Genomic DNA, 25,767 nt, shown 5'->3' on the forward strand with positions numbered 1-25,767 from the left:
TCCGCCTCGCGCCGGCCCACCGGGCCGCCCCCGCCCGCCACAGCGCCCGCCCCAGTGCCTGCCTCGTGCCCTCGTGTGGGTGTGTGTGGAGGGGAGAATCACAGGATCCCCCCACCTGTGGGTGTGTGAGGGGGGGAGAGTCACAGCATCCCCCCCACCGGTGGGTGTGTGAGGGAGGGGAGAGTCACAGCATGCCCCCACCTGTGGGTGTGTGGGGAAAGAATCACAAGGTACTCCACCTGTATGAGAAGCAGAGTCACAGGGTCCCAGTTCCCTCCCGCCCCCCGTGTGTGAGAAATGGAGTCACAGGGTCCCCCCACCCAGGGTTGTGTGAGGAGGAAAAATCACACGGGTGTATGAGAGGTGCAGTCACAGGAAGGATGTCCCCTCTTCGTGGGTGTGTGAGGGGTGGAGTCACACTCCTTGTGGTTGTGTAATGGGTAAAGTCACAGGGTCCTTGTCTTTTCCTCCCCCCCACCCCGAGTGTGTTAGAGGTGGAGTAACAGGGTCCTCCCCTTGTGTGTGTGTGAGAGGTGGAGTCACAGAGTTCCCTCCTTGCATGTGTGAGGGGGGAGCTCACAGCTGGGAGGAGTCACAAGGTCCTCCCCATCACTTTGTTAGTGGCCTCAGAGCTCGGGGGGATTCAGAGGGTCCCCCATCCATGAGTGTGTGAGGGGCACTCATGGCTGAAGAAATCACAGACTCCCCCTCCCTGCCCTGGTGAGTGTGTGAATGGTGCTCACAGCTGGGGGGGAGTCATAGGGTCCCCCATGGGTGTGTGAGGGATGTGCAATGCTGGCAGACCAGGTGCCAACTCATATCAAGGCTCCTTGGCATCACTGAACACTGACAATTGCATAGCTGGAAACCTGTCTGGCTCCCCTGCGTGTTAGTGTTGTTAAAATAGGTATTAGGTTTATGGAAATGTGTTTAGTCTTTATGCAATGCTTGTAAATTGCTGCATGTGGTCATCTCACATATAATATCTGTGTCCCAGGTTATAAAATAATATTTAAGTGTTTGCTCTAAAATTGTAAATCCCACAGTCAGGACTTGAGAGAAGCATTACCAGGTGTGAAATACTAGTTTACCACAGGAGATGTTATCTCCCGCCCAACAAAAGAAGGCCCTATGCACCACACAGGCCCTTGTGGAAATGAAGAGGAGATTTGTATGGGGACTCGTCCCGTCAGCTTGAGCTCTGAGGGAAGGGAATAAAAATTCCTGTCAAGAAGAAATTGTTATCTCTATGGTGCCTGGACTTCAGGGAGAAGGCAAGACTTCTAAGGATAAGCAAGAGAACCCTGCTGTTGAGGTTGGGGTAGCCTGAAAGAACATATAGAGCTTGCATATTACTGTAGCTTCTATTCTCTTTTGGAACCTAAGTCTAACTCATTTGTGTGTGTATGTTTACTTGCTTTACCCTTGTAAATAACTCATTTCTTTTTCCTAGTTAGTAAATCTTTAGTTAATTTATGATAGGAGTGGCTACAAGCTTTGTCTTTGGTGTAGGATCTAAAGTGCAGTTGAGCTGGGGTAAGTGACTAGTCCTTAGGGACTGGGAGTAACCTGAATATTGTTGTGATTTTTGGTGTAAGGGACCATGTATCAGAATGGCAAGCTTAGCTGGGTAGCAAGACAGACGGAGTACCCACAGAGACTGTCTGTGACTTCCTGTTGAGTCTGTCGTAGTGCCTGAGGAGTTCACACTTGAGACTTAGCTGTGAGTTCTATACTTAAATTCACCAACCAACTTGGAGTTTGTGTCCTACTTCTTAATACTCTGCCCTGAGGTTGGTACTCATGCTCATAAGCCACTCCAGACAGCTTGACACCCCCGATGCGTGAATGTGTGAGGGGGGTGCACAGCTGGGGTGAGACACAGGGTCCCCCCCATGAGTGAGTGAGGGCACTCACAGCTGCAGGGTAGGGAGCCACAGTGTTTTTCCCACCCATGTATGAGGGATGCTCACAGCTGGGGTTGGAAGGGGGAGTCAAAGGGATCATAAAGGGTTTTTTCCCTGCTTATTTTCTCCCTTTCAATTCAGGTCCCATCTCCTGTTTGTCTGGGGAGACTCTACAGGTGACTGGAGAGCTGCTGTGTTTGACCCTCTGCCCACAAAGTGCTGTAGTATGAGTGGAACTGGGGAAAGAGGTACAGCCAGGCTTGCTGGCCTGTTCTATGCTACCAAATTTCACAGGGCCTGAGTGGCTGCGATCAGTTATGCTTGCTGATGTGATGCTGAGTGCTGTATACTGGGGTGTATAGGGGGTATTAGGAAGGGGTAGTACCTCTGCTGGAACACATCGTACTCCTTAGGGAGTAATTCATCTGCTTTGCTCCCCACCTACACCACCTCTCACCTGTGGCTCCAAGTAGCTGTTTGCATGAGACAGTGGCCAAAACCCACTAAACCACTTCAATGAGTGGGCTACACCAAGTGAGGGTAGCCAATGGGTCTTTTACCCTCGGCAAGTGAAGGAAATTGCCTTTCTCTAGTATATGAAAACTGTTCTGGCAGAGGAAATCAATTTGTGATTCAGTGGCCATGAAGGCAGGTCAGCAACATGCTAGGAAGCATGAAGAAAGATGTTCTGCTCACCCACTGCATCTAAGGAAGTTCCCAGCCATAACGATTCTTCGTGCCGCTGGAATCAGGCTTCCACAGCCGAGAGAGTGGGACTGCCCCTGTGCAACAGCTTTCTCACTTAAAAATTGTCTGCACAGGTTCTCGCAAATATTATCTCATTAACATCATCTTATCAAATCTCATCATCATTAACATTATATCATTAATCCAGACCCTGCGGCAATGGGGGCATGGTGAAGCGACAGGTGGAGATGACCACTGGCAGTGGAAGCCACAATCCTGCACGTAGGTGGGGCAGTGGAGAAGTTTGGCAGCATCCTAAGCAACTGAGCAGCCCTTTTTAGGATAGCACTGCTCACTCTTTTTAAGGAAGGGGGCTAGGAAAGGTGCCGTAAACATTGCCTGCCTTATAACATCTGGCCAGACTACCATGGCCGGTAGTTCTTCCTACAGCGGTTGAAAAACAATGAAAAAGAAAAAACTCATTCTAGGGGCATGGAAAGTCCTCACCCTTATGGATGGAAGTGATGCATGAAGGCCTGAGAGAAGAACAGCTTGTCTCCAGAGAACTTGTCTGCTACAATATTGTCATCGCAGCGCTGAGTGAGACTAGACGGGCCGGAGAAGGTTGCATCAGTGAGCTAGGAGGTGACTACACTTTCTTTTGGAAAGGAAAAGCAGAGGGTGAAGACAGGATCCATCGAGTTGGATTTGCAATTAGAACGTCTCTCCTGAAACACCTTCCTCACCTCCCTGTTAGCCTGAACAAATGGCTCATGAAACTTCAATTCCTCCTGAATCCTTTACGGTATGCCGCTGTTCTCTCTTCGAGTGATTGCTCATATCTATTCCATTATAGGTGTGTGCGTGCTCCGTGCACAGATTCCCGGAACTTTTTTCCCTTAGCAGCCCTGAAGAGTCGGCTCAGGCGCTCCCTGGAGTGCCACGCTCATGGCACGGTATATAGGACGCTGCCGACCCCGCAGGCCCTCAGTTCCTTCTTTCCGCCTGTGACAGTTGCTGGAACGTCTGCTTCTTGCATATCGCAAATAGCCTCCCTTAGCGTTTAGTGCTTTCTTTGTTTGTTGAGTGTGGTATTTACAACTCTTTAGCAGTTAGTAGATAGTAAACAAGCGCCCTTAGGGGCTACATTAGAGCCATGCCTGGCTCCACTGGCTTCAAAGCCTGCACCATGTGTGCTCTAGTTTTTCCCATGAGTGATCCTCATGACCGCTGCCTCCGATGCCTTGGAGAGCAGCACAGACGAGAAAAGTGCAAATCTGCAGAGCCTTCAAGCCACGCACCCAAAAAGAGTGGGATGCCACGCTGAAGGCTATCCAGATGGAGTCCGCACTCCGGCCGGACTCCAAGCCATCGAGATCACCGGCGGCACTGAGCGTCTCCTTGGTGCAAAGCGCCCCAACGGCACCGACACCGGCATCGAAGCCAGCGGTGCCGAAGAAGAAGAAGCGGCCTGAGGCCGCGCATATGGACTCCTTCCTGCAACCGGTACAGCAGGGAGCGTCACAGGACATGCCCCAGCCACGTGCCGTGGAGGTTACTCTGGCACCGGCATCTCCTCGCAGGGAGCCTCCCCCGACTCCTCGGGGTGGGGGAGCGCCTCTGCAAGGGCCGTCGACGCCGGAGGCTTTCGCGATGGCACGCGCCCTCATGGGCCTGCCCATGCCTCTGTCCCCCCCTCGGCCAAGGGTTCTGGGACCAGCGTCTCGGGGTAAACCCGCGCTGGGTTGCCTCGGTGGGTGGAGGAGACAGGTGTCGAGATCTCCCCCCAGACAGTCAAGGAGGGTCGAGAGTGAGGGCTCCCCTCCTGATTCCGACTCTGAGTCGTCGAGCGCCTCGACACTGCGGCACCGAGGGTGGTCGAGAGGCAAACGTGCAAGGCGGCGCCGATCCACTTCTGCCTGGTGCGAGGATCACAGCTCCAGTTCCGATGCCTCTCCGCACCGATCCCCAACTCCGGTGCGTAGCCTGGAACGGTCACCATCTCCGACGTGGGAGAAGGTCGCTGCACCGCCTGCCCTGGCACCGCCTGCTCCGCCTGTCTCAGCACCAACCGTCTCGGTACCGCAGAGTAGACTACGCTTTCGCTCCGTCTCGAGGAGTCATAGGCGGCACCATTCCCACTCCCGAGGTGGGAAACGTCACCAGAAAAGGTCGAGGTGCAGGGGGAGTTCTACATCCCACTCCTCCAGCAGCTCATCCCCTCGAGGGCATCGGAGACGTTGGCACCAGCGCTCCTCATCGTCATCTAGGGGCCGTTCAGCAGCCCGGGGCTGCAAACAACGGTCTAGTGGCTCCGGATCTTAGGCACGCCAGCCTCTGCAAGCACTGGTGCAGGCAACGGCGTGGCCCCAAGGCCCCTGGCAGTGGCTGTATTGGGGGCCGTGGGGTACCCAGATGGGCCAGTGCACTGCGTCTATCTACTCTTCAATGGCCCAGCCAGCATCCCCGCCCCCAGCACAACCGGTCCAGGGTCACCCCTCCGATGAGGGTTCCGACGCCGAGGAGGGTCCCTCCACGGGGCCCCTCCCGCAGTCCTCCTCCTCCTCCTCCCCAGATGAGGTGGCGGCTAGGGACCATAAGGGCCCTCTCTTTGACTCCAGGGCCTACCAGGACCTGCTAAAGCGGGTGGCGGACAATCTCGGCATGGACCTCAAAGAGATGTCCGAGGAGGAAGACCCTCTCTTTGGGTCATCTGGCTTCGCGAGGCCATTGCGTGTTGCCCTCCCAGTGCACGAGAGGGTTATGAAACTCTGGCAGACTCCCTCTTCCGTGGCTCCTACCTCCAAAGCCGCGGAGAGAAAATATTATGTCCCCAAGGAGGGGTTTGATTTCTTGTATACCCACCCTGCGCCGGGTACACTGGTAGTTGATGCTGTCAACCAGCGTGACCGATAGGGCGGCCAGGGCAGCACCCCCAAAGATAAGGACAGTAAGAAGCTGGACCTTTTTGGCCGTAAGGTTTACTCTACTGCAGCACTGCAGCTACGTGTCGCCAACCACCAGGCGCTCCTGGGGAGGTACAACCTCAACTTGTGGTCCTCACTACAAAGGTTCCAGTCGGCGCTGCCACCAGATCAGGCTGCGGACTTTGCCACTGTGACCCAGGAAGGAACGGCAGTGGCGAATGCGGCATTACAATCAGCCAGCGATGCGGCGGATGCCGCCAGCAGGGTGATGGCTTCGGCCATCATCATGCACCACTGCTCCTGGCTGCAATCTTCAGGATTATCCCAGGAGGTCCAGCAAGCACTACACAACCTTCCGTTTGAAGGGAAAGGGCTCTTCTCTCAAAAGACAGATGAGAAGCTCCATGCCCTAAAAGATTCCCGGGCCACCCTTAGGTCCCTAGGGCTCTACACCCCCAGGCAGCGAGACGTCAATCTCGGCCTCAGGCCCAGAGGCAACCACCGCCGCCTCCCAGGCCAGGCCCCAGACCCGCTCAACCCAGGAGGGTCAGGATCGCTTCAGGGCGCCCAATCCCCGTGACCGCCAGGGGTCTTCGGCGGGGACCCAGCAAGACCCAAGCAAGGGCAACAATGGGAATAAACGGTTTTGACGGTGCGCACGAGGGTGGCACTCCTTCATTGCCCCTGGATCTCTCCCAACCCTTTACCCACAGGCTTCAGCCCTATTACCCCGAATGGGAATCCATCACCTCGGACCGTTGGGTCCTCAGCGTAGTCCTCAGGGGCTATGCCCTTCAGTTTACGGCCTTCCCCCCAGATTCTCCCCCGATTCAGTCCCTCTTCAGGGACCCCGCTCACGAGCAGCTGCTCGTACAGGAGGTCAACTCCCTCTTCTCGCTCGGAGTGGTAGAAGAAGTTCCTCCACAGGAATGGGGGAGGGGATTTTATTTGCGATACTTCCTAATCCCCAAGGCCAAGGGGGGTCTGAGGCCCATCATCATCAGACGCATCAGGTTTCACATGGTTTCCCTAGCCTCCATCATCCCCACCCTAGATCCAGGAGACTAGTTTGCTGCCCTCAACCTCAAAGATGCGTACTTCCATATCTCTATCCTCCCCAGTCACAGAAGGTTCCTCAGGTTTGTGGTAGCGGGCTCCCACTACCAATTCTCGGCCCTGCCATTTGGCCTTTCATCGTCCCCCAGGGTTTTTACGAAGTGTATGGCCGTGGTAGCGGCTTATCTCCACTGCAACGGGGTCCAGATCTTTCCATACCTGGACGACTGGCTGATCTGGGGCAGGTCCAGAGCTCACGTGAGGAACAGCCTAGCACTTACCTGCGCGACATACACCAGACTGGGGCTGCTCATCAACGAGCAGAAGTCCACGCTCACCCCGGTGCAGTGCATAGATTTCATAGGGGCCACCCTAGATGCTACCCAGGCCAGAGCCTTTCTCCCACGGCCTCGGTTCAAGATCATGGCCGCCATAATTACCGAATTACACAGGTCCCGCACGATGACAGCCAGGCACTGCCTGCAGCTATTGGGACATATGGCAGCATGCACGTATGTAGTGAGGCTGGCTCGCCTCAAACTCAGGCCTCTTCAAGGGTGGTTGGCCTCAGTGTATGCACCAACCAGACATTCATTGAAAAGGGTGGTCACAGTTCCCACCCAGGTACTGTCCTCCCTAGACTGGTGGAGGAACCCGAGGGAGGTTCTGAGGGGCGTCCCCTTCAGGGACTTGGCTCCTGCAGTGACTCTCATAACAGACGCCTCAGATGTGGGATGGGGGGCCCACATCAGTCAAGACTTGAGCACCCAGGGGCTCTGGTCACTGGACGAAAGAGCCCTCCACATCAATGTCAGGGAGCTGAGGGCAGTCCGCCTGGCCTGCAAGTCTTCCTCAGGTTCCTGAAGGGCAAGATGATTCAGGACCTCATGGACAATACTGCGGCCATGTTCTATATGAACAGGCAGGGGGGAGCGCGCTCCTCGGCCTTATGCCAGGAGGCTACACGACTATGGGATTTTGCTGTAAGGCATGACTTCCATGTCTCTGCCTCTTACCTCCCTGGGATCAGGAACGACGAGGCGGACCGCCTCAGCAGGTCATTCTTACCCCGCCACGATTGGTCACTACACCTGGAGGTGGTGTCTTCAATCTTCCAGAAGTGGGGGGTTCTCCAACTGGACCTGTTTGCGTTGTCCTGGAACAGGAAGTGCCCAAAGTTCTGCTCGCTCCGAGGTCGCGAGCCGGGCTCCCTCTCCGGCGCGTTCTTTCTAGACTGGATGGACTTCATGTATGCATTCCCTCCCATTCCGCTCCTGCCCCAAGTCCTCTTGAAAATCAAAAGAGACAGAGCGGACATCATACTGATTGCACCTGCATGGCCGAGGCAGCATTGGTACAGCATGCTGCTCGACCTGTCTATCGACACGCCGCTCCCAAGGCGCTACGACCTGCTCTTACAGGCCCAGGGTCACCTGCTGCACCCGGACCTGGACTCCCTCCATCTGACGGCATGGAGACTCTGTGGCTGACGGAGGGAGAGAGAGCCTGCTCCGTACAGGTCCAGCAGGTTCTGCTGGGCAACTGGAAACCTTCCATTCAGGTGGTGTACCAGGCCAAGTGGAAACGGTTTACCTGTTGGGTGGAGTCCCGGGGCATCCCACCGAGCAGTTCGCCCATACAGGTGATTTTGGAGTATCTGCTCCATCTAAAGCTCCAGGGTCTAGCACTGGCCTCCCTGAAGGTGCACCTGGCGGCTATTTTGGCCTTCCACCAGCCAATGGAAGGACGATCCCTGTTCTCCCACCCCATGTCAGTCAGGTTCCTCAAGGGGGTGGAGAGGCTGTACCCGTAGTTCCGTGACCCGGTGCCTCCCTGGGATTTGAACCTGGTCCTCACCATGTTGACAGGACCCCCCTTCGAGCCCTTGGCTACATGCCCATTGCTCATCCTCTCTTGGAACATAGCCTTCCTGGTGGCCATTACATCGGCTAGGAGGGTCTCGGAATTAAAAGCTTTGACCTCGGAGCCCCCTTACACGGTCTTCTACAAAGATAAGGTCAAACTGAGACCCCACCCGGCTTTCCAGCCTAAGGTGGTGTCTCAGTTTCATTATAACCAGGATATCTTCCTCCCCGTGTTCCTTCCTAAACCGCACGGTTCTGAGGAGGAGCGGAGATGGCACTCCCCGGATGTCAGACGAGCCCTGGCCTACTACATTGAGTGGACCAGGCCATTCCGGAAGTCAACACAGCTGTTCGTGGCAGTGGTGGACCAGATGAAAGGCTCACCTGTCTCCACCCAGTGCATCTCCACCTGGATCACCGCCTGTATCAGGACCTGCTATGAGCAGGCGAAGGTGCCGCTACCAGGAGCTGTGACAGCGCACTCAACCAGAGCCCAGGCCTCATCCGCGGCCTTCCTGGAGAGGGTGCCCCTGCAGGACATCTGCAGAGCAGCGACCTGGTTGTTGGTCCACACCTTCACGTCCCACTACGCCATTGTACAACAGGCGAGAGAGGACGCAGGCTTCGGCAGAGCCGTGCTGGCGCAAGGGTGGCTCAATGCTGACTCCTACCCACCTCCAAGGTATGGCTATTTAATCACCTATAATGGAATGGATATGAGCAATCACTCAAAGAGAGAAAACAGGGTTACTTACCAGTAACTGTTGTTCTTTGAGATGAGTTGCTCATATCCATTCCAAACCCACCCTCCGTCCCCACTGTCGGAGTCGGCAGAAAGAAGGGACTGAGGGCCCACGGGGGCGGCAGTGTCCTATATACCGCGCCATGAGCACGGCACTCCAGAGGGCGCCTGAGCCGACCCTGCAGGGCTGCTAAGGGAAAAAAGTTCCGGGAATCTGTGTACGGAGCGCGCACACACCTATAATGGAATGGATATGAGCAACACATCTCGAAGAACAACAGTTACTGGTAAGTAACCCTGTTTTATCGGTGCCTATATGCCTACACTGACCAGCACAGAGGAAAGCAAGGAGCTTTCTACTCCTATCTGGACTCCATCTTCAGATCAACCCTGAAATATGACAAGCTCATCCTGCTGGGAGACTTCAATCGTGCTAGAGTTGGTAGAGGCAACAGTGTCTGGAGATGTGTGGCAGGATGACATGGAGTGGGAAAGATGAACAGCAATGGACTTCTCTTGGGTAATTGTGCAGAACATAGTCTGCTCCTCACTAACACTATCTTTAGGCAAAATGATAAATATGAAACACTGATGCATCCCCGGTCCAAACAATGGCACCTGATATACTTCGTTATCACCTGCCAATGAGACATCCGCAATGTCAGAATTACCAGAGCCATACATGGCGCAGAATGCTGGACAGACCACAGATTGGTAAGAATAGTGCTCGACTTACATACAGTCCCCTCACAGTGCAAGTATCCCAAGCTCAACCGAACAGGCTTCAACAGATGATGTGCTTGAGCTTTGCTATATCAGGTGCAGTTCCAGCAGTCACTTGATGACAGGCTTTTTTCATGCTCGCCAATCATTGGCGCCCCAACAGAAAAATGGAACCAGTTCAAAGATGTGATTATTGACACAGCTAAATCAGTGCTGGAGCCAAAGAAAAGGGAACACCAGAATTGGTTTGATGAGAACAACGGGGACATTTCCAAACTCCTAAGTGACAAGCAGAAAGTGTTTATTGAATGGCAGAATGATCCTCCATCTCAAGAGATCACCTCCATCTCAAAGAAAGATAGGTTTAAGTGCCAACAGAGCAACTGAGGAGAATGCAGGATGAGGGGTGGGAGAGGAAAGCTGCACAAGTTAAGCATTATGTGAATACAAACAATACAAAGATGTTCTTTGACTCTCAAAGCAGTATATACACCATCTAAATCTGACCACAGCTCCCCTGAAGTTGGCAGATGGCATAACCCTCATTAAAGACAAAGAGGGAATCATATAGAGATGGGCTGAACACTTCAATAGCCTATTCAATAGACCATCCACAGTTGATCGGCATATCCTCGATCAATTATCTGAGAAACCCATCAAAGAGGATCTCGATCTCCCTCCATCAGTTGAATAGGTCATGAAAGCCATCAAGCAATTGAAATCTAGCAAAGCATCCGTAAGGGTGGTATTCCAGCAGAACTGTACGAAGTAGCAGGCCCAAAGGCTATCGAGGTGTTTCACGAGATCCTGAATAGCATTTGGGAGGAAGAAGAAATGCCACAAGACTTCAAAGATGCTACTATTGTATCCTTGTTCAAAAACAAAGGCAGCAAAGCTGACTGTGGAAACTACAGAGGCATTTCTCTCCTCTGTGCAGCAGGGAAAATACTAGCTCACATTTACTGAAAAAAGACTCATTGCAAACATATCTGAGGAGAATCTGCCAGAAGCGCATTGTGGTTTCAGACCAGGTCATAGTACTACAGACATGATTTTTGTCATAAGGCAGATCCAGGATAAAAGGTTTAGAGCAGAACATGGACGTGTATGCAGTCTTCATCAACCTGACCAAAGCTTTTGATATGATCAACAGAGAGAGGCTATTCTACATAAACTAAGCTGCCCCATGAAGGTTCATACAAATCATCAGTTTGTTCCATGACCATATGACAATGCAAATGCACTCCATTGATGACTCTTCTGACGCATTCAAAATCTCTAAAGGAATGAAGTAAGGCTGCATACTAGCTCTAGTGCTGTTCAATTTGTTCTTTGCCTGTGTCTTCAGCCATGCCACAAGGGACTTGGATCAGGAGATATATATCCATTACTGACTCAATTGCTCCCTCTTTGACCTTAGAAGACTTGATGCTAAGACCAAGACGCTGGAGAGACTTCTCATCGGGGGACACTTTTTGCAGATGACTGTGCCTTGATACCCATAGACATGATGATTGTTGACAGGTTTTCTGAAGCATCCCAGCTCTTTGGTCTCACCATCAGTCTTGGTAAGACAGAGGTCCTGTTCCAATCAGCACCTCATTCTAATATCTCAGCACCAGCCATTTTCATCCAAGGCATACAGCTGAAAAATGTGGATCAGTTCAGGTATTTGGGCAGCACCATCTCGAGTAATCTGTTCCCTGGATGTGGAAATTGCTTCCAGAAAAGCTAGCGAGGCCCTTGGCCGACTCTGAACAAAAGTCCTTAATCAACACAACACTAGTCTCTACCAAATTGAAGATCTACACTGCAGTGATTCTAACATCTCTCCCGTATGGATCTGAGACATGGATTCTTTATAGATAGTGTAAGCGTTCCCTTGTGGCGTGGGCTGGGGGTAGTGACCCTTCTGCAGTCAGTCTTGGAGGGAGGCCACACCTCCCGGCTGCTATGTCCTGTGGGGAGGCTTGAGCTAACGGGGGAATTTAGCAGGTTTGGCCCTGTGTCAGGCAAGTGGGTGATTCATAGCCCCGACCCTCAGGTAGGGCAGGAGCAACCTCTGGGCCTGTATAGGACGAGCAGCCAGTTCAAAGGTCCTGGCCCTCAGAGAGGGCAGGGCAGGAGCAGTCACTAGCCCTGGGTAAGGCAAGCAGACAAGGCAAATAGTCTATAGCCCCTGACAGGGCAAGCAAACAGCTTACAACCTGGACCCCAGGCAGGGCATGGCCGACAAGGCAGACAGTTTCTAGTACCATGCACGGTGCACACCCCAAGGTCGGGGTAGGAAGAGGGGAGGGGGACACAGGCCCACCCGACTCCACTGCATCCCAGCCCAGGGCCCTGGCAGTGACAGGGTCTCCCATAACTGGGTCAGTGGAGCTCCAGCTGAAACACACTGACCTGGCTATAGGCCACAACAGAGCCGGACTAGTGTCTGGCTTCCCTGCACTCCTTCCTTCCCCTGATGTACCTTGTCTTCCGAGCCACCCTCAGTGTCCTCTGCCAGGGGGAGATTCCAGACCCCTTCAGCCTTATCAATCAGTGGCAGATCTGGCAGCACCCAGACAGACAGACAGACAGAGAGAGAGAGAGAGAGAGAGAGAGAGAGAGAGAGAGAGAGAGAGAGAGAGAGAGAGAGAGAGAGATCCTTCTCCCTCAGCCGCCTTCTCTCAACTGAGCAGGGAGGCCTGCCCTTTATACTGCCCCTTCCTGTCCCACCCCTCTGCTTCCGGTCAGGTGGGAGTGGACTTCTGAGTTCCGCACCCCAATGGGGGGTTGGCCCTTCCTCACAGTCAGTCTTGGAGGGAGGCCACACCTCCCGGCCACTACAACAGCACATTAAACAGCTTGAGCAATTTCACATGCGCTCCCTCTGTTCAATAATGAGCATTTGAGGGCAAGAGAGAGTGACCGATATTAAGGTCCTGGGAAGAGCAAACACAACCAGCATTGAGGAAATGCTATTGAGAGCACAACTTAGGTGGACTGGACATGTCATCAGAATGGAAGATCACTGTCTCCCAAAACAGATCTTGTATGGGGAGCTGAGGCAGGGAAAAAGAAAGAAGGGTCGTCCGTATAAGCGCTTTAAAGAGAACCTGAAGAGTAGTCTTCAATGTGCTGGCATCAATCTCCAAGAACTCAAGCAAGTGGCTCAGAACAGAACTCACTGGCAGTCTCCGACATGATCAGCATGTAACAGCTTTGAGTGGGACCAATGAAATCGTCTCCAGGCTGCTCGTGAAAGGTGCCATAGAGCTGCATCATCAAACATCACAGATACAGACTTCCCATGCCCTCAGTGCGGCCAACTCTGTGCATTGGGGTTCAGACTTCAGAGTCACGTGTGGCCATAGATATGAATTGCAACAATATTGTCAACATCATCAGCGATGGACTACCCACAGTTGAGCCAAGTCTACATCACAAAATGAAGTCAACCTAACAGTAATTACATTGCTCGTGCGTGTCTAAATTTTGCTCATTGTGTCAGCGGTGAATATCCTCACCACGCACCCTTGCATCAATTGTACGTATGGCATTGTGGGATGGCTCCTGAAAGTCAGTTACAGTCGATGTAGGTAATGCAATGTATACAGAAACCCTGCGTCGTTGACCTAACTACATCAAGCTTGACACTACACCACTCGTGGAAGTGGAGTTGTGAAGTTGGCATAGGAGGGTGGTGACATCAGCGGGAGCAATATTTAAGTGTAGACCCTTCCATAGTTAGGTTGACCTAAGCTGCCCTTGCATCGACTTAACTCGTGTAGACCAGGCATGAGGCAGAGCAACCCAGGCTGGTTTAGGGAGATAGGGTCTTGCTGGGTTTAGGGGTTAACAGCTCAGGAGGGTGGGTGGGGGCAGATTGAAAATGGGTTTAGGGGCGTTACCGCAGGCAGGGCCAGTGAACAGGGGTGGGATGTTGCTGGACAGCAGAGATTGGGTTGGCAAGTAGAGCTGGGTTGTTGGGTTTAGGAGCAGTGCAGCCTGGGATGAGGAGTGGGATGGGGTCTTGTTGGGTGTAGGGTCAGCTGGGAGAGGGCAATTGGCAGGAGAGGGCTTGGTTGGGAGTGGGTGTAATGGGTCAAGAGAGGGAAGGGGAGGAGAGCGGACCCCAGCTTTGCAGGTGCGCTTCTCTCAGTTATCACGGCAGGCTCGCACGCCCCGCAGAACGCCCCGCGCCGCCTCTCTCCAGCCCACACACACTCGCTCGCGCCGCCACGTGGGTTGAGGTCTGAGGGAGGAGGGAACGGAGCTGGTGGGCGCGCGCCGCTCTCCTCGCCCCGCCCCGCGCCGTGGGGAGGGAGGCGTGTGCGCGCGGGCGCCTGCGCACTGCGTCGCCTGGGCGCCATGTTGGCAGAGTGAGCGCAGGCCGGGGGGCGGCGGTGATCGCTCCTCGGTGACCCCCCCCCGCCTTAGCCGCCCACCCCCCCCCGCGCGCCGCTGACCGAGCGCGGCCCCCGGCGGCGCCATGAGCGTTGGGCGAGTGCGCGACCTCTCCCGGCGGAACCCCCAGGAGGACTTCGAGCTCATCCAGCGCATCGGCAGCGGCACCTATGGCGACGTCTACAAGGTACCGGCCCGGGCAGGCCCCGCAGCGGGCAGCGCCTGTCAGCCCAGACCCCCTCCCCCACCCGTCAGCCCCGGCGCCCTCCCCCCCCCTCGACCCCGCCAGCCCGGGCCCCCCCGTCTCCCCGGCTGGGCTCCCCCTCTGGCTCTGCTTCTCCGGGCCCGGTGGTGGGGTCACACCTGACGTGGGGTCCCTGCCCGGGGAGGCTCTGCCAGCTGTCGGGGCCTAGTTCCTCTCGCGGGGACCTCCCCCCCCCCCTTGCTCCTGGGGTGGTGGGGGGGGGAGAGCAGCCCTGGGTGTAGCCCTGCACCGCGGCAGGCGGGCATGTCCCAGTGCGTTTCCAGGTCCCAGAAGCCGTGCTGGGTTTGGTTTGCTTCTGCACGCTGAGCTGGCAGGGAGCAGAGTCGCCTTGTCTCTCCCGACCACCTCACTGCGTAAGAGCCTCTGAACAAGAGGGTTTGTCCGTAATCACTTTCTAACGGGCTTGTAACAACTTCGCCACCTTATATGTGAGTTAGTGGAAAAACGGTTCTGATGGGGATATATGTGTAATGGTTGGGATTCCCGCTGACACCTTTTCCCCTCAGCTGATCTAGAACAACTTGTCCAGTTCTGGGAGAAAACTTCATCCAGTTGTCTGGTGTAGGGGGTGGGTCTAGAACAGGGGTAATCAATAGGTGGACTGTGGGCCAAATCTGGACCACCAGACACTTTTGAACAGCCCCTGAAATCTTTTTATTTACTTATCATTATTGGGGTGTTTTTTTGGTTTTAATATTTTCTATGAAGTCTGGACTGTGACTATACCTTGACCAAGAAATTTGGACCTTGACAAAAATAATTGACTTCTGGCCCTAGAGTGTATCACACATCCACAGTTACACAAAAACCCTCTCCCTTCAGCTACATTTACACATCTAATTGCATTTACTATACATTACATCACACATTTTTGGATGATCTTTAGCTACTTTTGCGGGAGCCAATTTCTGTACAGCATGCTCTGTCCATGTGCAGTTTATGTAGAACCTGATCTTTACATTTCTAATATGCCTTGTTCATTGTTAGTAAATGGTTCCCTGAGTGTTCTCCCTCTTATCTTAGTTGGCTCAGACCTTGGGTTTAAAAAGAGAATGTTCTGTTTACCTCTCTAATTCTATCCCCCAAGAAATGAGTCCTACCTCTAGGTGTTAATTGCTCATTTCAGGTCAGGCCTCAGCTACATTAATATATCAGCATCACATTTTTGTTCAAACAAATGCACCAAAAAACAAGTCTCAGAAGAAAAAGGATAACACAACCAAATAGGATACAAGCACAGTAGCATATGTAGAACTGTATTAATAATCTCTGAACACATGTAAAGTAATTTTTAAGAACATCTATCATTAAGCTTTCACCCACATTTCCATTTAAAACCACATATTGCATTCTGTGCAGTTTTAAAGAAAAGTCAAATCTATCTGAAAATAGGTAAATCAGGTCATGAGCCAGGATTGAGTTTGTGGGGAAGAACCTGAGCACCTAAAGCTGTTTTGAATTGCTCATGCCTAGGAGAAAAAAAAAAGGGGGGATAGGAGACACTTGAAACTTCTGTCCCTGGACTCTTCTTGACTTATGAAATGTAATGGAAAAAAAGTTCATCACTTAAAATATGAAAAGCTATTAAACCTTTTTGGAGCTCAGAATGAGATGGCAACATATATGTGCACCAACAACACTTTGTCAACATGATGTGCAGATGCCTTAATTGCATTCTGAACATAATTTCAGCACCAACTTCGCCTCTGAATGTAGTAAGGAACAAGGATCAGACAGGGGAATATATTGCTTGCTTCCTTCAAAATGACCTTTAGTTTACAGAATGTGTATCTGACCAGGAGCCAGGAGACCATGAGTTCTAATATCACTTGTTCCACTGATTAATTTGTTAAGGTGAAGATAATTTTGCTGCTGTATAATAGCATCTCCTACTCCCTGTACCCTTCCAGAAAATGAGACTTCAGAATTGTAAACACAAATGTTGGAAGACCAGAAAATACTTGGTTAAGCATCCTGCTGAAAAGAATGTCAGTTTTATAATACCCTCCCCAGTTAAGGCAACGTTAACCAGACAAATTTAACTTTGCTTCCTTAAAGATGCCATGAGAAACTTAGTAAGTTAACCTATAAATGGCGATGTAGTTATGTATGTTTTTGTGTCCAGCAAAACTACTGACTAATGCAGTGTGGTTCCCAGTTCCCCAAGTGGCATGACACATGCATTTATTTACCATATCTCCATATGCTTTCATGTGTGTGGGGGCAGAACTAAACTTTGTGTGTGCTATGTTCGAAGGATTATCTTAACAGTTTTTGGATTTCTTGTAAGACTAATGTTCTTTTAAAGTATATGTGGGGGACCTTACCTAAACATTTTTGGTTTTCCAGTGTTTGATGCTCTGTTATGTGGGAGCAACACTTAAGATTCCACCTTAACATTTTTAATTGAATATTCATAAAACCAATTTAGGTTGATGTGGGGAATCTGTTATATATGATCTCATAGAAATATTAACAAAGATTTTGGGCCCTTTTTACCAAATCCCCCTTGCTCTTAATGGTAGCTTTGTAGAAAAGGAGCTTGTTTTTTCTTTATCCCTGCTCCTTATCAACATGCTAATTTCTAGTCTGATTAGGCTTTTGACGTAATTATTTTCAAAGTATATTTACTCAGTGTTCAAGTACTCCCTCAGCTTGCCACTTTGAACCTGGCTGAGCTTTCTTCCAGTCTAGTTCATAACTTTAAATTGTTCCAGTGACTGGAGTGATTTTTTTTTGTTCAGGTGTTTTCAGGATTATGAATGAGGTGTTAAGATGTATGCAAATCAGCAAATTGGGATCAATTGGTTAACCTTAAAAGATATTACCTCAAACTGATGAATGAAATATTTCCAATTATAATACTATTATTTATGTATGTTACATTTAAGTTGTTTTGGATTTGGCAAGTTGGGAGCAGTAGTGCGTTGGCTGAGAGTCACCATAATCTTCAATTCATTCAGTTCAGTGTTTTGTTGGTGGTTAATAAAGTCAGTACCGTTCTGGGTTTGATCTACCTTCAGATATATAAGTTCTCTTCTGAAAATGGATTCATTTGTGTTCATTATGTATGCACAAGTTCCAGGATAAAATTAGATTAGGTTCATTGCGCAGGTTCCCTGATTCTTTTATCTCTTGGTGTTGGAGTGGGCCAGGCTTGTTATTCTGCCCTGACTTCAGTATCCATGCAGTTTGTGACTATACGGGGGTTAACTTGGGATCTTTTATGCTGCCATTATAATTGTTGCCTTCCTATGGAGACAGTCTCCATATATTGACACTCTTGCTAATTTTGCAGTATCCTTCTTGAGATAAGGTGACAAATATTGTCCAAATACTTAAGTTAACCATTGACTTATATAATGGTATTATAATATTTCTCTAATTTGTCATGCCTTATGCATCCTAACATCTTGTTTGCTTTTTTGGCTGCAGCTACACAGAGGAGTTAGTTACTGAGTTGACCACAGTGAGTGGTGTCCAAGTCCTTTTCCAGATTGAAACAGTTAAATTAGAACCCTGTAGAGTATATGAGTAGTTCACATTTTTTCCTGTAATGTGCATTACTCTGTGTTTATAAACATTGAACTTTGCCATCTTGTTGCCCATTCACCTAGTTTACTTAGGTCCCTCTAGTTTAGTGGTCCCCAAACTTTTTATGTAGTGCTCCCCCCTACTCCTGTCTGTCTCCCGTCCACCCCTCGGGGGCTGGGGCTGGAGTTGCAGCTGGAGTGAGGCAGCAGTTGGGATTGTGGTCTGGGACTTGGGGTGGGCTGGGACCTGGAGCAGCGCCAGGAGCGGAATTGGGGCCAAGGCTGGGCTGTGGCCAGGAGTGGAGCTACAGCCAGGTGCGGAGCTGTGTCTGGGCTTGGAACCAGGGGCTGAAGCCGGGGCCGCAGCTGGTGGTAGATCTGGGGCTAGGGCTGAGGGCCGAGACTGAGGTTGGGGCCAGGGCGGGGAGCTGGGTCGCACGGTCAGGTGCTGAGCTGTGGCCAGGCCAGGAGCAGAGCTGGGGCAGGGCTGGAGCAGAGCCGGGACTGGGTGGCGCTCCCTCCCCGCCCCCTTGGAGGGCTGGCCTGGGCCCCGCCAGGTCCTCCAAATGTCCCTTTGTGCCTCTTTAGGGGGGCATGCCTCAAAGTTTGGGGACCTCAGCTCTAGTTCCACATAGTTTTGTCTGGATTTAACTAACCTAAATAACTGTCATCTGCAAATTATGCTATCTCACTGCGTACTTCTCTTCCAAACTGTTAATAAATAGAGTAAACAACACCAGACCAAGTACAGAACCTTGAGGCACCAGCTGCGAATATTTTGTCATGATGAAAATTGACCATTTATCCTGTCTCTTAGCCTGAAAAAAGGCTTTAAAAATTGTCAACCAGTCTTCTTTATTTTCTATTTTATTAACATGTTCAAATAATTCTAATAGATTAGGGAGATGTTCTTATCCTTTGTAGAAGCTCTGCAGGTTAGACCTTATCATGTCATGTGATCTTCCAGGTATTTTATTGAGTTCCAACCAGTTTATCAAGTAAAATATGTCTTATTGGTCTTTGATTCTCTGGAACATTCCTAGAACTCTTTTTTTTTTTTTTTTTTTTTTTTTAAATATAGGTATAATACTTACTGCCCTCCAATCCTTTGGCACAAAAGTTGTTTCTGATGAAAAATTGCACATTTCTGTTAGCAGCTCAGCCACTTCACACTTCATCTCTTTCAGAGCTCTTGGATGTATACAGTCTGGGCCTGATGGCTTACTGCTTTTTATTATTAGATTATTCCAGCACCTTTTTCTTTTGATACCTCAATTTCTGATAGCACCTCATTTTTATTACAAGAAAAGGACAGGTCCTGGGAAAGCTGCTCCTTAACAATTTATGTGATATAAACAGATACAAATACATCTGTTTTCTCAGCAGTGTCCTTAGCTTATTTTCCTTAATTGCTCCCTTTAGTTTTGGTGATCCAGCAGACCCACCGATTCTTTTGCAGTTACATAATTACTTGTTACATAATTTCTTGGTTTTTTAAATGTCATTAGCTATTTGTAAGGCCCTTCATTTTTGGTTTTTATTTTTTAAAATGTCCTGGGAATTTATTGTTTTATTAAAACATAGGAGAAAAATTGGTAAAAATTGAGAACAAAAGGCAGTGGGTGGGTTGGGGGAAAGGATGGAAGGATGCACAGGGATATGAAGTGGCTGGGGAGGAATGCTTGGTGCTCATGGGGCGTGGAGGTAACTTACCATATAATGTTTGAGGAAGCCTTTCACTGCCTGCAGCAGTTGGGTGGTCTCAGCTGCCAGGACCAAGCTTCCTGGCTTCTTACTTCCTCTGCACAAGAAGGGCCGAGATCAGGAGAGGAGCAGAAGGCTGCACCCCAGACAAAGTCCCATCCAGGACCCTTTGGTCCTTCAGTGCAGCCCCATCCACTTCCCTTGCACAGGCTGTTTGGCAGGGGAAATGGAGCAGAAGCAGACGGTTCTGTGCCCTAGGGTTGGTTGCTGCAGCTGTACAGCATGGCCCTGTTGACTCCCATGCTGAAGGGCTGGTCTCAGGAGTGGGCTCTGTTCAGCAGGGGCCAGTACACATAGGATGCAGCTGTCTGCTCCCAACGGCCCTGTCACTGCAGCAGTCAAGTGGTACTGGATTTCAGGGTTAATTGGGGAGCAATAGGCTGCCCCATGAGTACTAAACCCCCTGCCAGACAGAGCCTCCTGTTGGACTCTGCCACAGCACAGCCCATCTGTTTCTCCTGCAAAAAAGTTCTGGGTCACAAAATTTGGGTTAAAATCAGTAAGACCTGAATACCAGCTTCTTAAAAAACCTGGGAATATTTCAGGGAAAATTGGTAAATACCAATAATGAAGGGCCTTAGCTATTTGCTCTGACTTTCATTTTAACCCTTCTAATTTCTCTCTTATGCCTGCTGTAATGTATGTTCTTGTGTATTAGCTTCACTAGGGTTAGATATTCAAATCTGAAGGATCTCTGTTTGGCTTAATAACCTTTCAAGTCTTTTTGTTTCGCCAAATGAGATTACTTCTTGCTATCCTGGTTCCTTTTTGTTCAAGAATGCCTTCAGAGTCTCTGCTGTGGTTTCCTTAAATAGTATTTATGCCACATCTAAGGATTTCACTTTTACTCTTCACTTTAGAGTCTTTGACTAGCTTCATTTTATTGAAATATATTCCCTTCTAAAATTTAGTGTCACTACATCTGTTCTTGGTACCTTATTCCCTAGGATGTTGAACCTAATTATATTGTAGTCACTATGACTCAGTGGTTCAGCTACTGTTATTTAAAACTGTCAGGAATAGACCTCTTCTCTTGTGCTCTACAACTAGCTATTCCAAGAAGCAATGGCTAAAGTGTTGAGAAATTGCTTCTCTAAACTTCGTTGTATAGTGCTATTTGATCAGTTTATATTGGTAATTTAAGTCTGGCAATATTTTTTTCTCAGATTTTTGCAATCTCTTTGATCTCTCTCAATTCAGTTAATTCAATATCCTTTTTTTTAAATCTGGAGGCTAGTAGTATAGTGCACACACGCATTGTACTTTTACAGCTTTGGGCTTCATGTCCAGAAAGAGTCAACTGTGTGGTTTTTTCTACTAAATTTTTACCTTGTTAGCACAATGCTGCTACTCTACTTCATTTGCCTAGTCAGGTTTTTTTGTATAGTTTACAGTCAGGTATTATAGTACTCCACTGATTTATCATTCTACTCTTTTTCAATAATACTTTTTCAATAGTATATTAAGGTCTTCTTTCATTGAGGCATTCTAGTTCACTTGTTTTTGCTTTTAAGCCTCTTCCATTTGACATTCATAGTCTTTATTTTTGATCAGGTACCTGTTTTATTTAATTTCTTAATCTGGCATCCTGCTGTTTTCACAAACCTTTAAGTGACAATTTCTCATTTGAAGAAGTAATGTGTCTCCAAGCTTACTTAGGATATGTAGACACTATAGTGTAGACACAGCCTACATCAATGGAAGAAAGGGATTTTTCGGTCAGTGTAGGAACACAACTGCTCTGAACAATGGTGGCTACATTAACAAAAGCATTCTTCGGTCAACCTAGCTGCCTTGGCACTGGGGGTGGGGGTGGTCGTTCAGCATAGCTATGTTAGTTGCGTATGTTTTTTCACATCTCTTGACTAAAGTAGCTAAGTTGACCGAACTTTTCACGGTAGACCAGGCCTTAAAAGGCTGAGAGACTTCCTCAGGTGTGAAGGTTTACTTTAGAGCAGTGTTGATCTCTCAGACAGAATTAGTGTAGGCATTTTTGCTATGCTTTTGGAAGGCACATACTGAACATGTGCCATGTGAATATATCAAAATGGCCAGTGTGAATGCATGCAGACGCTGCATGTGGTAGAAAGCCATGTAGGGCTGCATAAACGAATGCCAACATCTTTAATTCCATCTGGAAAAAAGATAGCAGTCAACACAGAGCATGGAAAATGACTGTAATATAGTCATGGTGAGATGATTTAACAAATCCATAGATGAATTCTGCATCATTTTTCATTTTCTGGATGGATTTAAGATGCAGCCTCATGTGGAGCACATCGCCATAATTTAATCTTGAGGTTGGAAAGACATGAGCAACAGTAGCAAAGTCTGCATTTGAAAGAAGCAGTTGCAAGCTCCCACCCATATATAAAGAGGGAAAAAAGATAGTCTTGGCCATTGCTATTTCTTGATCATCAGAAGTAGCTGGGAATTGGTTCTACTGCACATGCAAACAGAAGATGAATACATACCTTCCTTCATAATGTCTACATCTCTCCTGGTTGCTTTTTAACCAATAAATATGATTTGTCATATCCTGATTGACCTTCAGCCAGCTATCCTTTATGCACGCTTTGGTCTCAACCAAACACTAAGGACTTGTTTACACTTACAGCATTGCAGTGGAGCAGCTGCACCACTGTAGCACTTAGTGAACATGCTGCCAACACCGTCAAGAGAGCGTCTCTTGGTAAGGCCTAGGTACTAGGTAATCTACCTCCCTGAGAGGTGGTAGCTATGTCTACGGGAGAAGCCCTCCCATTGACACAGCATTTCCTATGCTGGGAATTAGGTTGGTATTTGGAATTCTTTTTTAATGTCTTCTTAAAATTTAGCTTTGTTTAATTTTTTATTCTAACATAAGGTACATTTTTGTATAATAGCAGCCCAATGTATAATGCAGTTCTGTTGCAAAGCAATTGCCACGTAAGTTTGGTAGGATGCTGCTCAAAATCCAGTTGCTGCATATTTTGGGGAGGGGCGTGGAGGGCTGTTTTCATGCTAAAACAATGAGAGTCCTGTAGCATTTTAAAGACTAACAAATTTAATTTCTGCAGGCATAAACTTTCATGGGCTGTAATCCACTTATAGCCCACGAAAGCTTATGCCTGCGGAAATTAAATTTGTTAGTCTTTAAAATGCTACAGGACTCTCGTTTTTGCTGCATACAAACTAACACGGCTACCCCTCTGGATGTTTTCATGCTGTTGTCTAACTCCTTAGCTGATTGGCTTGTCATTTTAGTAGCTTCATAGGAGGAAGATACTGTGGGTGGGGGTAGAAGGAGCAAGGAAGGGATATGCAGTAGAATACGGAACAGAAAAGGTTGAAGTACTGTCCTGGAAGCAACAAGATGCAGGAGCCTTGGATGGAAGTGGCTTCTCATCAAGGCAATGCACTTACTGCTGCATACTTCCTGATCCCCCAGTTTGGGAGTCATGTAGGCTGGAATTATTTTGTAAGCAATTCCCAGTATATCAAAATTTACAGAGCATAAATACAGGATAAATCAGGGGCCTTGGTGCATAATTTATTTCTGATGTGCCAAAGCCTACACTTCAGTCCAAAATTAACTTTGTTTAGTATCCTTCCAAGATAGTTTGCTTTGTAATTAGAAAATAAATTTACCATGAAAGAGTCTGAAAGAAATGTCCATATAAAACTTGTTAAAGATTTCCAGTTTGTGATTGCAAAATCCAGTGTTGTGATTTTGGTTAAGAATTAATGCATAGTTCACCACTTTGTTTGAAAAGATGACAGGGCAATAAGGGAGAAAAAAGGCACAGTATTATAAAATATGCATTATGTTTGGATTATAATGTATGGCTTCTTGAAGCCAATGATTTCTCAAAGATGTTTGGCTTATTGTCATCAGACGGTCATGTGGATTGTACTCTAAAAGAAGTTCTAAATAGTGTAGTAGCGCGAACTGCCCAGCAATGTATATTTAGCTAATCAAAATATATCATTTAAGACCAATTAGAGTGTTTAATTACAGTAACACATTTAACTGAAAACCCCCCATCCTTAAACTAATCGTAAATCTGAAGTGAAGTGTAAATCTGCCCAGTGTTTTAATTTAGCATAGGCCAGTAAAACACTGTATTTGTTTTAAAAATATAAATTAATTTTTAGTTCATGTGTAGTGAGTTTTTAATTGTTTTGGCATGACTCCTCATATTACTGAAGAATATTAAATTAAGACTGTCACTGTTTTCCCATGTCCTAACATACTTTTCTCCTTTCTTTATAGGCTCGGAATGTTAACACGGGTGAGCTAGCTGCAATTAAAGTAATAAAACTAGAACCAGGTAAGTGTTTTCTTTTGTGTTGAAACTAACTGCTCTACAGACTTTAAATATTTTTCATGTTTTAGTTGTGCTCATTTTTGTTTGCTCTTATTTTAGAAAATGAACTTTTTTTTTAAATAATGGCTATCAAGAAAGGGATAATTTTTTGTCCCACCCCAAATTTCCTGCTATGCGTCCCCTCTTTCACAGACATAAGTTATGAAGGATGGAAGAATGAACACACACACAGAAAGCCAGCCCCCCCCACCTCCCCCACCCCCCCTGGGGGGGGTGTAATTCTTATGGCGCTGCTTTCCCTGCTGTTTTGCATTGCTAACTCTGGCAGTCATGCTGTTGTCTTGCTTTTGTTTCTGCATATCATGTTGCAGAGGATTTATAGTATTTTGGGTTGGAGATAACTGATAAATATAAGAACAGCATTCTCAAATATTCCTACCATGCAGGTTAGTGTGAGAAAGACGTGGATGGCAGAGTGGAATCAAGGCACCCTCTTACAGAATTCTTGGATGCTTTTAATTTTCTTTTTTTGTAAACATACAATCTTTTTAGAATGAGCAGGTGGGGCAAAGTCTATACTATGGATATATCAATACTGCATTGGAAGATATGATTTGCAGCTTGGATAGGCATACCTGCGCTACCTTTAGTCTAACATGCTAAGAATAATAGCGAAGACACAGTGGCATGGCTTCAGCGTGGGTTGTACAAGCCTGCCCAGTGCCCCTGGGTCTGTACAGACATTGCTAATTTGTGTTGCTGTGTTTTCACTGCTGTTTTTTGCATGCTAGCTCGTGCTGTCTGAGCTGCAAATCACACCTTCAGTTGCAGAGTAGATATACCCTAAGAAACTTTACTAGTTATGAGCAACAATGGGTGTGACATTTAAAGGGAAACTTTTTAAAGCTTCAGTTTAGTGTAAGATGTACATTATTTCCAAAACTATGATGTATTCGGTATTAATGATATTCGGTTAACACCTTATCGGTCTGTGTGAAATGAATATTATGCGGGTTATGAGATATGAAGACAGTGAGACAAAAGAGAAACAGAATGAGAGGAGGAGTGGAATACTAATCGAGAAAGATGGGAGGAATAATAGATGAACTGGGAGTGTCCAGGACTTCAGCATATTCCATGAGCCCAGAAATACTCATGGAGACGCTGACAAAAATACACTGGCAACTTAACATAGAGTTGAGGTTGCTTGGAAACATCTCATGCCCTTCAGCAAAACTCAAATCTCTGAAAACCAGGAAATAGAGTTAAGGTTCATTCCATCGCACGCTAACTCTGTTTCCTGGAGCTGGGAATAGCCAATGGAAATTATTTGCCTGCATTCCACTGCATTCACTGTGCTAGGTGTACTGAATGATGGAGGCATTAGTTGGAGCAGCTTGGTAGAGGTGTGATTGTCATGTAAAGGAGATCTAGGTCGGAGGCCCCTCCTCAGTGTGTGTGATCAAAGGAAAGAGTGTATGTGTACCTTGAGGAATCTACCGTTTGGCATTTCAGCACTGAATTGTGCAGGTTGTCAGTAGGGGGCACAGGGGCCTTCTTGTCATGCAGATTGTCAGCAGTACAGTGGATATGAGA

The 25,767-nt window shown here is 48.4% G+C and overlaps 1 protein-coding gene across 4 annotated transcripts in view; it reads left to right on the forward strand.

Moving 5' to 3' along the window:
- The first annotated feature begins 14,347 nt into the window (after nt 1-14,347).
- Nucleotides 14,348-25,767, forward strand: part of MAP4K3 (mitogen-activated protein kinase kinase kinase kinase 3) — a 144,610-nt gene continuing 133,190 nt past the window's right edge. For all 4 annotated transcript variants that reach the window (XM_067532920.1, XM_067532921.1, XM_067532922.1 and 1 more), the window contains exons 1-2: nt 14,348-14,486; nt 24,117-24,174. In XM_067532920.1, the coding sequence (XP_067389021.1) occupies nt 14,385-14,486; nt 24,117-24,174 (160 nt within the window). In that variant the 5' untranslated portion in view covers nt 14,348-14,384. The remainder of the gene's footprint in view (nt 14,487-24,116; nt 24,175-25,767) is intronic.

Source organism: Emydura macquarii, unplaced genomic scaffold, assembly GCF_026122565.2.
Source record: "Emydura macquarii macquarii isolate MOO-44397 ecotype Brisbane River unplaced genomic scaffold, CSIRO-AGI_Emac_v2 contig_3305, whole genome shotgun sequence".
Lineage (NCBI taxonomy): Eukaryota > Metazoa > Chordata > Testudines > Chelidae > Emydura > Emydura macquarii.